This window comes from Triplophysa dalaica, chromosome 23 (genome assembly GCF_015846415.1).
Source record: "Triplophysa dalaica isolate WHDGS20190420 chromosome 23, ASM1584641v1, whole genome shotgun sequence".
In the NCBI taxonomy this organism is placed as follows: Eukaryota; Metazoa; Chordata; class Actinopteri; order Cypriniformes; family Nemacheilidae; genus Triplophysa; species Triplophysa dalaica.
Window position 1 is genome coordinate 17,082,077 of NC_079564.1, and position 20,008 is coordinate 17,102,084.

Genomic DNA, 20,008 nt, shown 5'->3' on the forward strand with positions numbered 1-20,008 from the left:
TTGAATACAAATGTATTATGCATATGTATATGGCACAATATTCATATCTAAGATATGATTAAACAATACTGATACATAAACGAGTACGCATAAATTTGCGTAAAAGCACAAATATAATCTTTAAATAAACGTTAATTATTTATCATTTTAATCAATTATTTATTATTGCAAGGATGAAAACAACACTCAATTTAGATACATAAATAAAAGCATTAATAAAAATACAAGTTAAGAATAAAATATATATTTGCTATTTTCCGTTGGAACTCGATGACGTAGCTCTGTCGTCATGCCGTTCGAACAAGGCGGTATCTGGAGCGCGAGGGACAAGATTCATCACCACAACAAACTTACAGAAACACCAAACATCGACTAAAAGTGAAAATTACTTTTGTGCGAAACCAAAACACACTGTCGTCATGAATAAACTCTTTCTTGTCGTGTTGAAGACGGAAGTGAATGAATTCTAATTGTTGAGCAACGGTCCGTTTTCAGTTAACAGGTGAATCAGGTCCGTGAACTCAGCGATGTCTTCCAGAGGTAAGATTACATTAACAAACATGTACGATGCGCAAAAAAACGATTTACAATGCGGTACAATACAATCTGAAGTAAAAATGTTGCACTTTAAAGTACACGAATTAAACAGCACATGGCATGCTAATAAAGCACAGTGAACAGTTCTCGATGCGATCTAAGTTATATAAGGTATAACAGTACGCAATGCAGTGATATATGTGTCTCCATCAGCTTTGTGGCAGCAGCCGTTTGTGAACATCTTCAAACACATGAGGATAGAAGAGTGGAAGAAGGTCAATAAAGAGGGAGATGTCACCACATATATGGTAGAACATCAGGCTGTTCCTCCTAAAACTTTACATTTTATATTGTAGAGAAGTTTCTTCTTAGACTTAAATAAAGTACATCTGATCTTTCTGCTAATTTATCATTATGTTTCAATGAAAGGATAAGACCCTGAAGTGTTCCGTCTTTTGGATCCGTGGATCCATCCCCGCCAGTAACTATATCGTACTGCCCAAAACCAGCAGCCAGTCTCTAGGTCTAACCGGACGGTACCTCTATCTGCTGTTCAGACCCGTCCCAAACAAGCACTTCATCGTGCACATTGACATTTGTGCCGAGGTGAGATATAAATTTTTCAAAAAAACTTGCGTAAAATTATTCAGCTCATTACAGAGTTGCTTGCTAAAAAATCAAAGTAGGTTCAAAATATTTTATTGTGTAAGAACAAAGTGCATACAGTGACTATGCTCATATCTTGTTCTCTTTCTTTCAGGAGGGACAGGTGATCCGTGTGTCGTTTTCTAACATGTTCAAAGAGTTCAAATCCACGGCAACATGGCTTCAGTTTCCTTTCTTGTGTGGAGCCACAGAGGGTTCAGTGTATGAGAAGACGTCCAGGACTGCAAAACAAGGTAAATATATTAAGTTCTGCTTTACTTCTGTATGTATACCATTGATCTTTTGTTTCTTCATCATCTTTATCATGTAACATTTGGTTAATAGACAGCATGTGTATTTCAGGTTTAGTGGGCCCAGCGCCGCTGAACCCATGCTGGACTTGCCTGATGATGGATTTACGTTACGTATTGTCAGTTTATCTGAGCAGAACACACAATCACCTCAAAAGCATCAAACTTTGTGCCAATATGTCAGTCAAAAACATCATCACCAGTGACCTGCAGTTTGACCCTGGTACACGCAACCACGCACTCACTATAACACACATACACTCAAAAAACTCTCTCTTAATGTCTCTATCTCTTGTGTTTTAGGTCTCTCATTCTCTGAGTTTAGGCAAGCTGGGATGGTGTTACCGGAAGGCACTGCACCGATGCCCAGGGAAATGTGTTTCCCTGTGCCAAAAGGCCAGAGCTGGCATAAGTTGTATGATTACATAAGGTAAGAGTCACATTTTCTCAAATGAAAGGAACGGTTCACTATTCTGTCATTATTTATTCAACTAAATGAGGGTGAGTTAATAATGACCGAAGTTTCATGTGTGGCTGAACTGGTCCTTTAACAACACTGTCTTGTATTTCTAACTGGTTTGTTTTTGCTTGACACATTAAATTTAACTTGGATTGTCAGTATTGAATTCACACATTGTTTTCTACATTTGCAAGTGGCTATTAAATATTTCAATGACTCACAGGTTTCCCTCAGATGGAGCACAGTTACCGTTCGATTCTATACAGAATGGATCCAACAGCACAGCTAAAAGTGAGTCCTGCATATTTGCTATTGCTAAACATAAAATAACACACAGCAGTATACTGTATACATTTAGGTTATATTAATTATTAAAGGTGTCTTGAAATGGCATTGTTTATTGTTTTATAGTGTTGTATGAGGTCTAGTTATGACGTTCGCGTGATTTTTACATTTAAAACCATCAAAATCAATAAGTAATAGGCTATTTTCTACACTGGTTTAGAGGCCAGCTCTGCAAACGCTCGGTTTTAATTGGCGTGCCGCATTGAAGACTTTATAAGTAAACGTCCATTGCTTTGATTGAATAGCAGTTTGCTTAGTTGGAGCCTTCTGTGAATTTGGTTTGAGATGTAACGTTAGGTTACACATTAGCACCCTTCACAGTTTTCGCATGGCATTAGTATTAACTGGAGACCTCCTTTGATTTATAAATGACCTCCCCACATCAGTATTTCATGTGACGCATTTGCAAAATTTACTCAAATTTGCTGACTTATTTCCCGGATGTGATGGCAAGGCTTTGTATAGCCTATACTTGTATTGTGTTTAATGATATATGACCTTACTTGTCAGCCTTTGAGACCAGTGATCCCGAAACCAGACAAAAGATCACCGGGATCCCGGTTTTCAAATTTTTCCGTGATAAATAAAAAAACGGGAGACTCCTGGTTAATTATGGATATCACCCAGCACCCAAAATAATACCAAAACACTTCAAAACAGCCTTTTTCGCAAACGGTCCCACCAAATCACAGAGATCCGCTTCGCACAGGCTTAAGATCGCAGAGAACCTCTGCAGTTAATACAAATGACTAGAGGTCCCCATTAGGGCTGCACGATATTGAAAAAAACTTACATTGCGATATTTTTTTTCCTGCGAAATATATTGCGATGTGTAGAAATACAGAACTGTTCATCAAATGTCTTGAATTTCTCCAAAAATAAATAATTGATTCAAAAATAATTGGGGTGATTTTGTGGGCATGTTCATGGAAAGTAAACGATGTGAAACCCTGAAAATGACTTTTTATTTATTGCTATTTAATAATAAATGTTGCTTCTTACCCTAAAATAAGGAAGCTCATTTGTGAATGAAGAAGTGCAGTCTGGCGTCTAGAAGCGATCTAGTTATGGGGGATGCTATATGCATGTATTCCAGGTTAAAAACAGAGCGCTACATTAAAGAGGACACATAATAATCACATTAGGGAATTAACATGAGTGACAAAATAAGCTTTGCACTCGTCATACAGAGCTCTGTGGTGCCGACTTAAATGATCAAACAAATTAGTTGTGTTTCCGCGTGTTGTGGCAACTACTGCACGGCACTCCCGACAAAGTACCTGTTTTTGGTCAACATCATCCTTTCTGTAGCCAAAATATTTCCAAATAATTGACGATGCGCTTCTTTTTGCGAAGTCGTCCATTTCGGTGCTTTTCTACCGTTCCTCGCTCATTTCGCCATGCGCACGCATGCAGAGTCTGCGTGTAAAAAACTTGAGGCAACAACATGTGCTTTGTAAAAAAAAAGCACTCATAAATCAGAATTCATTACTTTATATCAGGCAAATATAGAAAAAAAAACTTTCCCTGCATCGCACCTCGTGCGATGTGACTATTGCGCATGCGTACTTCGCGATATCGATGCTAAAACGATATATCGTGCAGCCTTAGTCCCCATGTTATACTAATCTCGAGTGAATAGTGCTCAGGGCACATCAAGCGATCTCTAACAAAGCATAGACACATAGTACAAAAATGTTTTACACACATAAGATTGCGCAATTCCTGTAAGATCCATTGAAAGGACAGCACTGTTTTTTAATTTTAAAATTTCCACAAATCCAGTGTCGATCTCTGCCTTGTTGACGAAGGAATCCTCGGAGAAATGAAACGAACAAACCCCCCATGTTTTTCCCACATGAGCTGGAACGTCTTTGAAAATAAACTTTAACCACGCACTCCTAATATTGGAATCCATGCACGAACCAGTGGGCGGGGCTAGAGAAGTTGTCGTTGATATTTTTCTATGGAGGGGGTGTTCAACCTATCAATGTCGTCAAAGATAGGTGCATTCCAGAACCTGGCGTTCGCTGCACCTGGTGTTAATAACAGATGTAATCTCAGTGAAAAGGGCGTTTTCAGTTCTGACACTGTTCGCGGTGAATACTTGTATAACAAATGCTTGGGTTAAAATTTTGATTTTTTTTATTCATACCTCCTTTAAATGAACAGTTCCCCCAAAATTTTAATTCTGACTTCCTTTACTCACACTCAAGTTTTCCAATCTGAACACAGAGAATATGGAAGAATGCTTGTTACCAAACAGTTCTTGGCCAACTTTGAGTACCATAGTGATTTATACATTTTTGGTTCTGTTGAACACAAAATAATATATTCTAAAGAATGTAAGAAAGCAAACAGTTCCGAGGCACTTTTGACTACCTTTGCTATTTTTCCTACTATGATAGTAAAAGGTGACAAAGAACTGTTTGCTTACAACGTTCTTCCAAATATCTTTCTCAATGTTCATCATCAGAGCAAAGAAATTTATACAGATTTGGAACAACTCGATGGTGAGTAATTTTATTTTGGGGGGGGTGATCTGTCCCTTTAAGAAGTACCTAAAGGTAACATTGTACTACCTTAGTTTTTCATTACTCAGTGCCATGATTTGCGTAAGTGCTTGCTCTGTCTCTACAGCAGAGACACCAGCAGAACAGAGTCCGCAAAGGGAACAGAGTCACACTGTAGGCGTGAGTAAAGCAGTGCAGGAACGCATCTCCCTCATTCAGCAGATAACCACCCCCAAACCAGCAAGAGTGAGTGTGTGTGTCTGTGAACTTTCACGTCAGTTTACTTCTATTCCATCAATACATATGTGGTTATTCACTTGCTCTGGCGGCGTCTCTTGGTCTTTTTCTGCATTTCTCTCGTCTTTGTGTCTGTCTAGACTGCTAAACAACGATCAGCAGTCCAGACAACCAGCCTGCCTGAAGTGTTTTATACACCTTCTGACCGGTCAGAGAGCTCCGGGTCACCAGATCAAAGGTCGCTGGCATGTGAGGGAGTCAGAGTTTTGTGTGCTGCGGACGATGTGCATGTGTACGCTCGATGTGAAGATGGGGTGTATTCCGACACAACAGACGGCGAGGAAGAATTCACAGTGCGTAGATCGGTGGCTTTCATTACTTTCTTTACCCTACATTCTGATAATGTTAGCGTCTAGTTTGGGCTTGTGATGGATCACATTAGCCATAGTTTCTAGAGAGCTGTCTATGTGCTGTTTTGTTCTACAACAAAAGTTACACAGTCATGCTTCAACGATGAACTTTGAAATTGCAATGTGACTTGCTGTATGATCTGGATGTTTCCGTTAGGTCATCAATGCAAAGTCTCCTCGCCCGGTGCCGGTGAATCAAAAGCAACCACAGGTTAAACTGATATACACTTGTTTTCCTCCTAAATGCATAGAATAACTGAACATACACAAGTTAGTAGAAGCTGTGTGAATGTTTGTGCTGTTTGTTTAATATGGTAGGTGTTTATTTCAGAAGCTGTTTCCAGACCCCATTCTGAAACTCAACAGGATCATTGGCTTTGGTGGAGCTACGATGAGATGTGTGAGTGACACACACTCACACAAATAACACACTGCTGTGTGCTCTCTTTCATCTTCTCTCTCTCTTTCTCTCTCTCAGGCTGTGTGGAGTTCAGATGGAGAGGAAGTCGTGTATCCCTGTCACGCCATCATTGTCAGCATGACGGTTTCCTCACGACATCAGAGATTCTTCTTTGGACACACAGATAAAGTTTGTCATACGTGTATCCGCAAAATGCAAATCTTAAGATTCATTTTTACATTTCCTTTTGTTAATGAAAGACTTTATTGCTTGTATGTTTTATTTCTGTAATTGAATCATGACAGACATGTTAATATTTGAGCTGGGTGATGATGGTGCGCAATCTAGTTTGGGGACAGATTTGTTACCAGAATTGATCCTGCAAAATCTCACAAAGGGATGTCCAGAAATGCCCTTCATTTTAAATAAAAAATATTTTCTTTTAACTCTTTCCCCGCCAGCCTTTTTAAAAAAAGTTGTTTTTAACATTTTCACCAAATTTAATGACTCAGCGCATTTTCTGTACACAATATATGGACAAAAAATATGTCCAATGAAAGAACCGAGTCCCTGCTTTTAAACAAAAGAAAGCGTATTCTTATATCTTCATTTGTTCTTTTTTTATCACTCCTTAGATGTGGGTAGGTTTTATCAAAAATGCATCACTTTGATTAAACATTAAGATAATAAAAAAAATTGTCAAAGATTCCGCCCAGATTTCACTCGGAACATTCATTAAAAAACAATAAAAAATATACGTTCTAGGTTCTGGGATTCTGTACTTTTTCCCAAAGGTGTGTGACAGCGCCAACTGCTGCCGCCAACAAGTTACATTTACATGCGACTTACAGTGCACTTATTACAGGGACAATCCCCCTGGAGAAACATGGAGTAAAGTGTCTTGCTCAAGGACACACTGGTGGCGGCTGCTGGGATCGAACCAGCAACCTTTGATTTACCAGTTCAGTGGTTTAACCCACTAGACCACCATCTCCACTACTTATCAGTTCAAACACTGATTGCCGTAATAACTCGTCTTTGGCAGGAAGCGATTTTTTTAAATGACAAGATAACTCATCAATAACGTTGAAAGAGTTAAAGGACGGGTTTGTGGCAAAGCTTAATTATTATAATAAGATTTGCATTTCTACATTTAACATCGTCTTTGTGTTTGTCAGGTGTCAGCTCTGGCACTCAATGCTGCTTCTACCCTGCTGGCGTCTGCTCAGACAGGCTTGAATAGTCTGATCCGTCTCTGGAGCTTCCGTGATGGGGTGTGCCAAACTATTATTCCAACAAACATGCACGCTCTTCATCTCCTGAGGTACAACCCACACAGATACACACATGTAAACACACAACTCTGTCAGGATCATGTACACAATCAAACACCAGGTTTGTTGGATGTCGTTTCAGTTTATCTCACAGTGGATCATCGCTGAGTGGTGTGGGAAAGGACAGTCACAACAAAACAGTGAGCTTGTTCTGCTGTGAAAGCTGAATAGTTTTCTTGGTTGTTGGTCTTAATGTGTTGGTCTGTATTTAGACGGTGATTCTTTGGAACACACGGCATGTGACGGGCGGTGGCGTGGTCCCGCTGGTGGCCAAAGCGCACACAGATGTGGACATTCAGATGATGAAGATCACCTTCTTTGATGATACACGGTGTGCACAAGGCTCAGACCTATATGGGCAGATAACAGCATGTTAACAGCATGATAACAGTATGTTTGTTAAATGAATATGTGTTGTGTATGTTATGTGCAGGATGGTGTCGTGTGGTGTAGGTAACGTACGTCTCTGGCGCGTTCGTGGTGGTTCTTTACGCTCTTGTCCGGTGAATCTTGGAGACTATCACAGCTTGGAGTTTACTGACTTCGCCTTTGAGCAGGGTCACGCTCAGGACCGGCCTGTGGACGACCGCATGCTGTGAGTGTGTGCACATACCTACACAAACTAGTGACTGCTTAAACATAATCAGTTTAAATGAGTGTAGTACACAGACCTGCACGAATTAATGATGTCATCATTGTCACATCTTGAACTTTTTTATGATTGGATCAGCTTTGTCAGCAGTAGGAGTGGTCACATCCTGGAGATTGACTACATTGCTGTGGCAATAAAAAACATCAGGAGGCTCCTCCCAGCTCAGGAAAGCCTCGCCGACTGCAGAGATAAACAGACTTTTAGCAAAGGTGAGAAATTTTGTTTTTAAGCCAGTTACCAGTACAGTGGCAAAAAGTACAAAAAACATTTGCATCCCTGATTTTTATTGATTGATAAAGTCTTTGATTGTCTAAATTTCTTTTTAAATGCAAATTTAGAATATGTATTATTTACATATATTACAGCTGTGAAATATTCTTTATTCTGTGTTTTAAGGTGATGGCATTGCAGTGAACAGCATCAGCGTGTGTGATGAGTTCTGCGTTACAGGCTCAGAGGATGGTTTTATGCGACTGTGGCCTCTTGACTTCTCATCTGTTTTCTTAGAGGCGGGTCTGCACACCCCTGTTAATAACCATTCAATCCAATCACCAGGCTGACAAAGAAAAGCAAACATTAAACGTTTGTGTTTTTGCAGAGCATGAGGGTCCCGTCAGTTTGGTGTGTGTGTCCTCTGACGGCTCAAGAGTACTTGCGGCCACAACCAGAGGAAATCTTGGGTATCTGGTTGTCTGTAGTCGTGGATACCATACACTGATGAGGTCACACACAACGAGTGTCTTGGGGTTTAGTGTGGATGGAATTAGGCGGCGTGTGACCACGGTATCAAAAGACAGCACTGTACGAGTGTGGGACATGGACACCATGCAGCAGGTCAGTTTTAGAAACATGCATGCAGATTCATTGGACCTGTATGCCTAGGGCTGGGCGATTTTTTTTCGATGAACTTGAATTTACGTTTTAACATGATTTAATTTTTGTTAAATCGAGACATTTAAGAAAAATCGAGATTTAAAAAAAAGTTTATCATGTATATCCAATTAGATACGTTGGAAATACTTGTCAATACCACTTGATGGCGCGCCTGATCCCCCTGATCGCGTCTCAACCGCTCACTCCGAAATCAGTAACGTAGAAGTTAACGGCTAACATCATGGAGACGCCTGGCTCTTCGCATCAGGATGAGCTTGTATCAAAAAAGGTAGTAATGTTACTTCAGTGATTTGGAAATGGTTTGGATTTGAGAGGTCAGACGTCAAACAAACTTTGGTCAAATGCAAGATATGTCGAAAGTCAGTTGCAACCAGCAGTGGCAGCACAACTAATTTGTTTAAGCATATGCGACAGAGACATCAGGCTGAATGGCTCGAATGCACAAAATTAAGAGATGAAAACAACACAGTCAGTCATCCGAAGACGACAGATCCACCTAGAAATGCACAACATCAGGTTTCATTAGCGGCATCATTTTCCAACGCCATTCCATATGATAAAATGTCACACCGATGGCAAGAAATAACAAATTCTTTGACATTTCATATCGCTAAGGACATGGTTCCCATGCACACCGTGGAAAAGCAAGGGTTCATAAAGATGCTACACGCCGTTGATCCAAGATACAAGTTACCAAGCCGCAAACATTTTACAGAAGCCGCAATTCCCCGAATGTACACTGAAACACACGAAAAAGTGTCGGAAAAGCTTTATAACGCATCTTTCTTTTGCAAAGTTGTACTTCTACACCTTCTTGACCACTGTAAAGTACACTGAAAAAACATCTAGCCACAATACAGAAATGTTTTAAAATACAAAAACTTTCCTTATTTATGTTTTTTTCTAAATTACTAATAAAGAGAATGTTATTTCAGTACTTTAATGCTGTAGTTATGTTTTAAGTTGACTAGTTAAGCAAAAACGAAAAAATCTAAATAGAAATCGTGAATTAGTGAAATGTTCTAAAAAAATTTAGATTAGATTTTTTGCTAAATCGACCAGCCCTTTGTACGCCATTGGATGTGCAAATAGATGAGGATGACACATCACTTAAAATCTTCTTTTGCACTTTCTGTAGCTTTTTGATTTTGTCTCTGATGATGATGATGATAGACCCTGTTCAGTTGCGTTCCATCCCACCATGCCTTTCTTCGCCTGTGGTTCGAGCTCTGGAACTGTGAGAGTGTTTGACATTCAGTCATCCAGCTTAATCAACCAGCATAGGTATAAACACACACTCATTTGGGTCAAATTGAGACTAGCATAAATTATACACCATAACATGAAAAAAGATTTATCTCAAGTTCTGCCTATCAAAATTGCTTGATTTTGCCAACCACAATTTAATGGCATAAACACACAAGCAATTGAATGTGTGTGTGTTATAACAGGCAGCACAGTGGGTCTGTAGAATGTGTGATTTATTCTCCTGATGGTCAGTGGCTGTTCAGTGCTGGTTGTCTTGGATATTTGACCCTGTACCGAGCATCTCAGCAGGACCATCATGTGGTCCGTGTTCTCGGTGAGTAATTATTCTCAATGCATCTTTAGTTCCTTACAGATCACAGAGATGGTATCTTTCACAGATCATTTAAAAGCTTGTACTTTTAACTTCATTAAATGTACAGAATGTAAAAACACTCTTGTCTGTTTCTAAGGTAAAGTGGTTGCACAGGGAGAAAATCACGGGCCGGATATCTTAGCAGTGAGTTCTGACAGCCGTTGTATAGCTTTTGTTGGACCGACAGAATACACGGTCACCATCATGGAGGCGCACACACTCAACGAGGTACACTAAAGAAAACCTCTCTTTATGTGCTTGCTCTGAAATTGCTTAAATAGGTGACTTTGTGAAGTATATTCAAAGTGTTAAACAAAATAGATTTAGTTCAAATGAATCAAGGCATGGTTTCGACACTTTTACTAAATAAATGCACATTAAATTCATGCTTATTTTAGGTCTTTAAAACGATTAATCACGATTAAAAAATCCAGAATAAAAGTTTGTGTTTACATTATATGTATTTAAGAAAAATATAAAATATACAAATAAATTAACATTTATTTAATATAACTTATTGGTAAATATAAATATATTTAAACGTTTTCCTAAATATGTTAACATGTATGTTGATGTATACAGTTGAAAGATGTATACAACTGTTCTGATCTTCATCTAAGTCACAACAATAGAGAAACACAGTCTGCTTAAATTAATACCGCACAAACATTATACGTTTTTATTGAACACAACATGTAAACATTCATAGTGCTGGGTGGAAAAAGTATGTGAACCTTTGGGTTTAATAACTGGTTTACCCTCCTTTGGCAGCAATAACCTCAAGCAAACGTTTCCTATAGTTGCAGATCAGACCTGCACAACGGTCAGGAGAAATTTTGGACCATTCCTCTTTACAAAAGTGTTTCAGTTCAGCAATATTCTTTGAATGTCTGGTGTGAATCGCTCTCTTGAGGTCATGCCACAGCATCTCAATTGGGTTGAGGTCAGGACTCTGACTGGGCCACTCCAGAAGGCGTATTTTCTTCTGTTGGAGCCATTCTGTTGTTGATTTACTTCTATGCTTTGGGTCGTTGTCCTGTTGCATCGTCCATCCTCTGTTAAGCTTCAGTTGGCGGACAGATGGTCTTAAGTTTTCCTGCAAAATGTCTTGATAAACTTTGGAATTCCTTTTTCCATCGATGACAGTAATCCGTCCAGGGCCTGAGGCAGCAAAGCAGCCCCAAACCATGATGCCCCCTCCACCATATTTCACAGTTGGGATGAGGTTTTGATGTTGGTGTGCTGTGCCTTTTGTTCTCCACACATAGCGTTGTGTGTTCTTTCCAAACAACTCAATTTTGGTTTCATCTGTCCACAGAATGTTTTGCCAGTAGTGCTGTGGAACATCCAGGTGCTCTTTTGCAAACTTCAAACGTGCTGCAATGTTTTTTTTGGACAGCAGTGGCTTCCGTCGTGGTGTCCTCCCATGAAGTCCATTCTTGTTTAATGTTTTCCTTATTGTAGATTTGTCAACAAAAATGTAAGCATGTGCAAGAGATTTCTGTAAGTGTTTAGCTGACACTCTAGGATTCTTCTTCACCTCATTGAGCATTCTGCGCTGTGCTCTTGCAGTCATCTTTACAGGACGACCACGCCTAGGGAGTGTAGCAACAGTGCTGAACTTTCTCCATTTGTAGACAATCTGTCTTACCGTGGACACATGGACATCAAGGCTTTTAGATATACTTTTGTAGCCCTTTCCAGCTTTATGTAAGTCAACAATTCTTGATCGTAGGTCTTCTGAGAGCTCTTTTGTGCGAGGCATGGTTCACATCAGACAACGCTTCTTCAGAACAGCAAACTCAAAACTGGTGTGCGTTTTTTATTGGAAAGGCCAGCTTTAATCAACACATCCAATCTCATCACATTGATTGGACCCCAGGTTGGCTGACTCCTGGCTCCAATTAGCTCTTGGAGAAGTCATTAGCCTAGGGTTTCACATACTTTTTCCACCCTGCACTATGAATGTTTAAATGTTGTGTTCAATAAAAACATGAAAACGTATAATGTTTGTGCGGTATTAGTTTAAGCAGACTGTGTTTCTCTATTGTTGTGACTTAGATGAAGATCAGAACACATTTTATGACCAATTTATGAAGAAATCCAAGTAAGCCCAAAGGGTTCACATACTTTTTCTTTCAACTGTATGTGTTTGTAAATATGCACAGTAAATATGTTTGTAAATATGCACAGTTCACAGACATATATTATGTAAACACAAACTTTTATTCTGGATGCGATTAATCGTTTGACAGCCTTTCTTTGTTTATATGCAATTTTTTCCAAAACATTTAATTTGCGTTTATCTGACATTATTCCTGCTAACCTTCTTGTGTTAACCAGGGGACATAATGCTGACATTCAGACTTTTTCTTACTTTGACAAATAAAATTACTTTAGCTGACACTGTGAGAATTCTTTGGCTGTCTCTCTGCAGTTACTGCGCATTGATGTGAGCATTCTGGATGTTGAGAGCTCAACACTGGACTCCGCCCTAAATGTGTGTTTCTCCCCCACATCCCTGTCCCATCTGCTCATCACCACGTCGGCCAATAAGATCCTCTGGATCAACACTCACACAGGGCAACTGCTTAGACAGGTGACGGAGCAGGTTTATACACCTGTTTCTAACTTTCCAAATGTTATACATGCTGTTCTGCACAATTTTAAGGTCAAAATCCAGTATACTTTTAGTTAGAGCTGCACGATTCTGGATAAATTGAGGATCCCGATTCTTTTGTTTCAAATAGAGATTGCGATTCTTTTACGATTCTAAATGATGACTAAAAGTAATACATAATTTACTAGAGGTTCTGACCAAAAAATAGTTTATTTAGGTATGTTAAAAGTAGGACTTTGCTTCAAAATTATTACATATTTCATGGTTAACCAACAGTAACTATGGTGAGAAATGTTTAACCACAAATTCCATAAGTAAACTAAAGAGTTTTTAATTTTTTTACTTTAAATGCAAAAGCTTAACTTCCTATAAAGTATAAATGCAGTGAATTAACCTGTATATGAAATATTTCTCAGTAAAACAAATTCATAAGGTGACACTTTTTTATTTTATACATTTGCCTGATATCTACAGACTGCTTCAAGTGGTCTTTACAGAAAGACAGTACTGATAAACATAACATCGCATTATTCTCACCTGTAAACAGTATATAATAACCCGAAAACATGAAATGATGGGCAACTTGATGAAGAGCTCTAATAGCGCAGCTTCTCTTTTACTGTTATAGAGTTATATGCGCTCTGATGACATGTTTTACCATAATGACGGATATAAGCACTCACTCGGATTTGTCCGCGCTACAAACTACAAGCGTTAGTTTCGTTTCAAACATGTCCAGTTAAAATGTGAAGCATAATCAGAACAATGTATCACAATCCGGACACTCATAAGAACAGTCTTGTTGTCAGGCTGTATTTACTTTATATGTTGGTCTGTTATTTGGTGTGAGACTAATTTAGGAGAGTCGGAGCTTGTAAACGCGTCTCATGCGTGTGAGTTGGCAACTCTCGGCTTTAATCCCAGTACTTCTGTGATCATTTGACACAGGAATAATGATAGTGTGTGTTTTGAAAAGACTGTTTGTGACGTTGTTACATACCTCATAATACTCATTTTAACTTCTGCGGCAGCAACAGCAAATATTGAAGCGTTATGATTTTAGTCCGAGGTGCAAGTTAATAGACACACGAGAATCGTTGATTTTCATTAATGAGATTGTGTGGGTGTTCGAATCGAGATCAGGATCTTTTAACGATTAATCGTGCAGCTCTACTTTTAGTTATCCGAGTATGTAACAGTGTCTAGCAGATGTTAAATTTTGAAGTTAGGTTAGTGGACCACAACAATTCATACACAACATACACATTTTGTATTAAAGACTGAAATCTTTACAGGTATCTGAAGTGCACAAGCGTCATTGTGTTTCTTTGGCTCTCAGTGAAGATGGACGGTATTTGCTCACAACCGGGCAGAATTCCTTGAAGGTGTGGGACTACAACATGCACCTGGATGTTAATTCACAGGTATGTTTGTTTTGACATTGGGGTATCACAATTTATTTATTTATTTATTTGAGTTAGGCCAAGCATGTCCCCTTTTCTCTTATAGGTGTTTATTGGTCATTCGGAAGTGATCAGGCAGGTTAGGTTCACACCTGATCAGAGGGGTGTGGTCACTGTGGGTGATGCCCTCTTCTTATGGGACTTCCTGGCTCAACCACAGGAGGACGAACGGACTCCCTCTCCTACCCACTTAGCGCCAGTTATCTCTCCTCGTAGACCAGGTATACTATTTATGGAGATTAAAAAATTGTAAGGGACCATTCATGATAAACTGGTCCAGTATGGAGTCAGATTTATATCACCAGGACTTTAATTTAAAAAAGATACTGAATTTATCACCTCGAATGTTACCTAGTGGCTGGTACCAAAAAGGCATCAGAGTGTTCTATACTCTTTGTCGAGGGTCGATTGTTCTTCCTTGCATTCCCGGATGTTACACATGGATATTTTCAAATTAAATTATCAAGTCAAATTTGGTGTCCTGAATATTGAGACCTGAATTTTACAACCTGAAAGCGTGAACCTGAATGAATAAAACTTGAATTTCATAACCCGAATTTTAGGACGGTGAATTCATAGAAAAATATTTTAAAATATTTAAAATTAAGGACAACAAGGTATTCAATTCGGTATCTTTTTAAGATTTTTTAAGTCTCTGTGATATGATGTCATATGATTTCAGTTCTGTTGACAAATGGTTAACTTTTTTGTCCAGCCCACAATAGTGTGGAGGTGAATAGATTCCCACTGGCCAGTGAGAAATCTCAGGAGGCATCACTGGTGACTTCCTTTTTGCCGGTTATAAATCGCTCTGCTGAGAGGAAGGATAGTGAAGGTATGTGTTTATGACAGGATTTATTTGTTTATTTCTCTTGAATTATTCTTTAAATTGTTTATTTTCCAAACATCACCAGGTTTTCTTGGTATGTGTGATTCCACTGCTGAACTGCAGCTTAAGACCACAACAGACCACACCCACTCTACTTCCCCAAAACACGGCTCCTTTCTCAGAGTTACTGAATGGGTGCGGGATAAGGACATGCCCCCAACCCCAATCAATCAGTCGGGGGCAGAGACAGCGGGGGAAAGTCGCACACAAATGCGTCCAGACTGCTATAAACATTTCACTCCACGTTTTAAGACTTCAGCGGTAGACCAGGTGATGTTTTTGTTCCATCTTCTATTAATATATTACTTCTGTTGGTATACTGTATGGAAAATCAAGATTTTCAGACTTTTGCTTTCTATTATAACTATAAATAATGTTACACAAGCTAGTTGTATATATATATTTTTTTACCCCTTCCTTCATTGAATTTAGACTATAATAGCACCGCCCCCAGGACAGGCAGGGCTGAGTCTGAAGGCTGTGATTGGCTATAATGGCAATGGCCGTAACAATATGGTCTGGAATCCTGACACAGGTAAATGCTGCCGATGTTGTGTGGTATATGCAAGTGATCAACATTTTAATCTAACTTGAGTAATTTGCGATCTGTCATTTTGATCATGTATGTGTGTCTGTAGGTTTATTTGTGTACTCCTGTGGATGCATTGTCGTCGTTGAGGATCTTCACACTGGTTCACAGAAACACTGGTTCGGGCACACAGAGGAGATCTCAACCCTCGCCATCACCCACGATGCACAGGTAACACACACACCTGATGTAATCTACTGTATACTGCATAAAAATGTAATCAGAGTTACCAAGAATACACTGTGTCAGTATGTACAAAAAACATGACTTGGTTGTTCATGCTAATCCTTTTAAATGAAACATCCGGTTTACTCCTTAGATGGTTGCATCTGCATCTGGGGGTGGAGCTTCACACAGCAGCAGCATCTGCATATGGAAGGTTTCAGATGGGTCCTGTAGTAACCGTCTCTCATACCACAAGGGAGCGGTGCAAAGTCTGTCCTTCTCCAGGGATGACATGTACTTCCTGTCTTTAGGTTAGTGTGTTACATCATCAAAATAATCATTTTGTATTGCTAAAACAGTTTGATATATGCATAAAAATTTAGACTGGAAAACTTAAGACTTAACTGTCACTTGGTATGGCCTAGATAGTCATACCTAACATTAATTAAGTTCTTAAAATGTAAACTGAAAAATAAATTTTCAAATTTAAGTTACTTTTACATTTTCAGCTGACAATTGTAAGCTTGGCTTATCAAAAACCAGACAGTAACGTGCATGTAGCAAATTAAATTGTATCAATACTTTTTTTATAACTTCAGCTCAATGATGGATAATGTTTTCTATTAACAAATGTTTTGGGTTCGCAGGTGGTTTTTCAGAGGCAGTGGTGGCGCTGTGGAGCACTCGATCATTTGAGCTTCTCTGTACTGTTCAGATGTCCATCCCGCTTCATGATGCTGCGTTCTGCCCGTTCACGGCTAATGAGCTAATGCTTATCGGCAGTGAAGCTGTTTTCTTCACTAACTTACAATCACATGAACACAGCACGGAGCTTAAGGTGCGTACAAACACAATACAGTGAATACAGAAAAATATGGTAACAATCCAGTAAGTGATGGAATTTGTTGTTTTCCTTCTGTAGGTTCAGAGGGTGGGCATACCTGATGAGGTGGGGCGGGCAGAGGTGACATCACTATGTTATAACTCTCGTCGCATACTTTACACGGGCACGAACAGCGGGCGGGTGTGCGTGTGGGACTGCGACACGCAGCGCTGCTTCGTGACCTGGGAAGCAGATGATGGAGAGATAGGTGTCATGATTATTTAGATTTATTAACATCATTGTTGGCTCAGTGTGTAATGATGTCACCAGAAAATATTCAAGAAAACCATGTTTGTTTCTGTAGGTGTGTTACTGTGCAGTGGGAACAAATTGATAACTGGAAGCAACTCCAAAAAACTAAGGCTGTGGTCCATAGCTTCTGTCCAGAATCTTACGAACCCAAATAACAAGAAAAGCAGCGCAGTGCATGATGGGTAAGTGAACATGAAAATGGCCACACTTGTTTTAACCTTGAATATAGCCAAACATTTGGGTGTGTCATGCAGAAAAACTCAGGTGCAGTTAGAACAGGAACTGCTTTTGGACGGTACGGTGATCAGTGCCACGTTTGATGATGTCATGGCCATGGGGATTGTGGGTACGACCGCTGGAACCCTGTGGTACATCAACTGGGCGGAAAGCAGCAGCATAAGACTTATCAGTGGACACAAGACCAAGGTTAAACCTCAAAAACTTATGTGAAGTCTATTCTTAGCTTAATCTGTCAAAAACAGAAGGCTTAAGGTGAATTGTAACAGTTTTCTAGAAGCAGTAAATTGTTTAAATATCACTTTAGAGTACGTTTCAAAAAATTGCATCTTTGTACAGGTGAATGGAGTGGTTTGCAGTCCCGACGAACGTCATTTTGTCACCTGCGGGGAGGACGGTAGCCTGAGAGTTTGGGCGTTACAGAGCAACGAGCTGTTGGTACAGTTTCAGGTTCTCAACCAGGTGAGTTACACACATGTAACTTTTTCTCCCGATTCATTTTTGTAAGATAGTCATTGTATGTTTTGTGTCGTAGAGCTGTGAGTGTGTTTGCTGGAGTCCTCCAAGGGGTGTGTATGAGCCCGGCGGGCGAGTGTGTGTTGCGGGCGGTTACAGTGATGGCACTGTGAGGATCTTCAGTCTGGAATCTTCTAAGATGGAACTGAAGCTTAAGCCTCATCCTGTAGCCGTGTGTGCCCTGCAGTACTCACACTACGGTGAGTGTATGTGTGAGATCCAGTGTTGTGTGTCTGATTGCTTGTGTGTTTATTTAAACTATATGTGTCTGTGTCTGTGTCTGTGTCTGTGTGTGTGTGTGTGTAGGTCATGTGCTTTTGTCTGGAGGTCGTGATGGTCTTATTACAGTCAGCAGTCCTGTAACTGGAGTCATTGTACGCACCTTGCGTGACCACAAGGGGGCACATATTACTACAGTGCATTGTACAAGCAAACAGGTTTGTGAATTTATGGTCCTGTGTTCTATTCCGTGAACAACTTTTTGTTAAAACATTAAATGTGTGGGATTAAGTGTTTTGCTGTGCCCTGAAATGCACCTGCTTAGACATTTATATTTGAATGTAAGGACGGTTTAACGCATCTTTGTAAATTTTTCTAGTATAAGGAGTTTGGTCTGGAGGGGAATGAGCTCTGGTTGGCCGTAAGTGCAGATAGGCGTGTCAGCATCTGGGCTGCTGATTGGACGAAGGAAAAATGTGAGCTGCTTGATTGGCTGACATTCCCAGCACCCAACCCACCAGAGGTGATCAACACACTTAATATTTGAGTATTAGATGAAGAAGTGTGCTCAGCATTGGTTCAGATGTGATTATTACCAGCACTTTGTCCTAACCATCTGGTGGAATAATTCATGTATTTTTTATCCATTTGTTGTGTCTCAGTCTTGAGATTAACACAACTCTTTATTTAAATCAGGATTCACACCCATTGCCACCCAGTCTGGCAGCATTCAGCCCCAGTGAGAGAGGAGTGGTGGTTTACACAGGCTACGCTGTGGAAAAAGAAATCATCTTTTACTGTCTCTACAAAAAACAGGTGCCCACACACAAACACTGCTGCAAAAAATAAGAAATGTTTAGATGCATCAAAAAAAAAAAACAGATTTTGAGTGTTTCAGGACTTTTCGCCTCCATTTATTTCGCTTTTTTTTACACTGTTCTAAGATTTATAAGTCTATTTTGTAGGTTTTGAGGACAATTTCTATTTCTGACTGGCCGCTGTGTCTCAGTCTCTGCTCTACTGGAAGACTGTTGGCCGTTGGTTCAAACAGTGAGTGTGAAATGCACAGCCTTTTTTATCCTGCAAGCTTATGTTTCACACCACACAATCACACTATTTAGATTCACAATTAAACAGGCTGTTTTTAATAGTCTTTTAGTCTCTGTGATGGACTTTCTTCAGCGTACCGTCATGGTATTCTATGTATAACTGCAGACACCTGACTGCTGTACTTTCGTTTCAGAGCGCGTGCTGAAGTTGATTCATTCCGCCAGCGGCCGTTTCCAGGATTTCTCATCTCACAGTGACTCTGTTGACGTGTGTGGCTTCAGCTGGTCTGGATCACGGCTGTTTACTGTGGCTCACAATGAGCTCTTACTGTGGACTGTACACGGCTTATAACATCGACAGAACATTCGACCAAATAACACTAAACACGTTTGAGCCCTCAAAGTTGTTCTGTGGGCGTGTAGATTTTGGTTTTCTTTTTGGCGTTGCCTATTACTCTTGTAGGGTTCCAAAGCCTGTTCTGTGAGTTATTAGTATAAGATTTTGAAAGGTTTTATTTGTTTTAGTATTTGTAATAAATTCTGAATCAGTTCAGTAGTTTGGGAATTTTTACACACTTTGTTCTGTCTTGTTTTTATCCCTGAGTGGTTTGAAAAAGAAGAAACTATATATCATATTATATCTAAAGCGTTTTATTACAAAAAACATTGCGGGCATGCAAAATAAATAAACGATTACATCCACAGAACTAAATAAAATATGTCGGTGTACGTAACATCTAACAATATAGGAGATACTGTGATAATAT

The 20,008-nt window shown here is 39.6% G+C and overlaps 1 protein-coding gene across 2 annotated transcripts; it reads left to right on the plus strand.

The window, feature by feature from the left end:
* Positions 1-300: 300 nt before the first annotated feature.
* On the plus strand, positions 301-19,812 carry wdr90 (WD repeat domain 90). Of its 2 annotated transcripts, none has more exons than XM_056738981.1 (41): positions 301-540; positions 751-845; positions 967-1,143; positions 1,298-1,436; positions 1,546-1,716; positions 1,797-1,923; positions 2,177-2,244; positions 4,939-5,057; positions 5,189-5,401; positions 5,616-5,669; positions 5,790-5,858; positions 5,937-6,047; positions 7,037-7,182; positions 7,275-7,332; positions 7,405-7,523; positions 7,626-7,787; positions 7,923-8,053; positions 8,241-8,357; positions 8,443-8,678; positions 9,877-10,022; positions 10,190-10,320; positions 10,457-10,587; positions 12,797-12,958; positions 14,275-14,403; positions 14,489-14,663; positions 15,158-15,277; positions 15,357-15,601; positions 15,764-15,866; positions 15,970-16,091; positions 16,240-16,396; positions 16,733-16,923; positions 17,008-17,176; positions 17,273-17,402; positions 17,475-17,646; positions 17,797-17,919; positions 17,993-18,173; positions 18,280-18,410; positions 18,572-18,715; positions 18,889-19,008; positions 19,158-19,242; positions 19,436-19,812. In XM_056738981.1, exons 1-41 carry the CDS (start codon positions 528-530, stop codon positions 19,591-19,593), a joined length of 5,550 nt encoding a protein of 1,849 aa, XP_056594959.1. In that variant the 5' UTR covers positions 301-527; the 3' UTR covers positions 19,594-19,812. The 2 variants fall into 2 exon arrangements, with proteins under 2 accessions (XP_056594959.1, XP_056594960.1); XM_056738982.1 differs by having other exon boundaries at positions 4,942-5,057.
* The last annotated feature ends 196 nt before the right edge of the window (positions 19,813-20,008 follow it).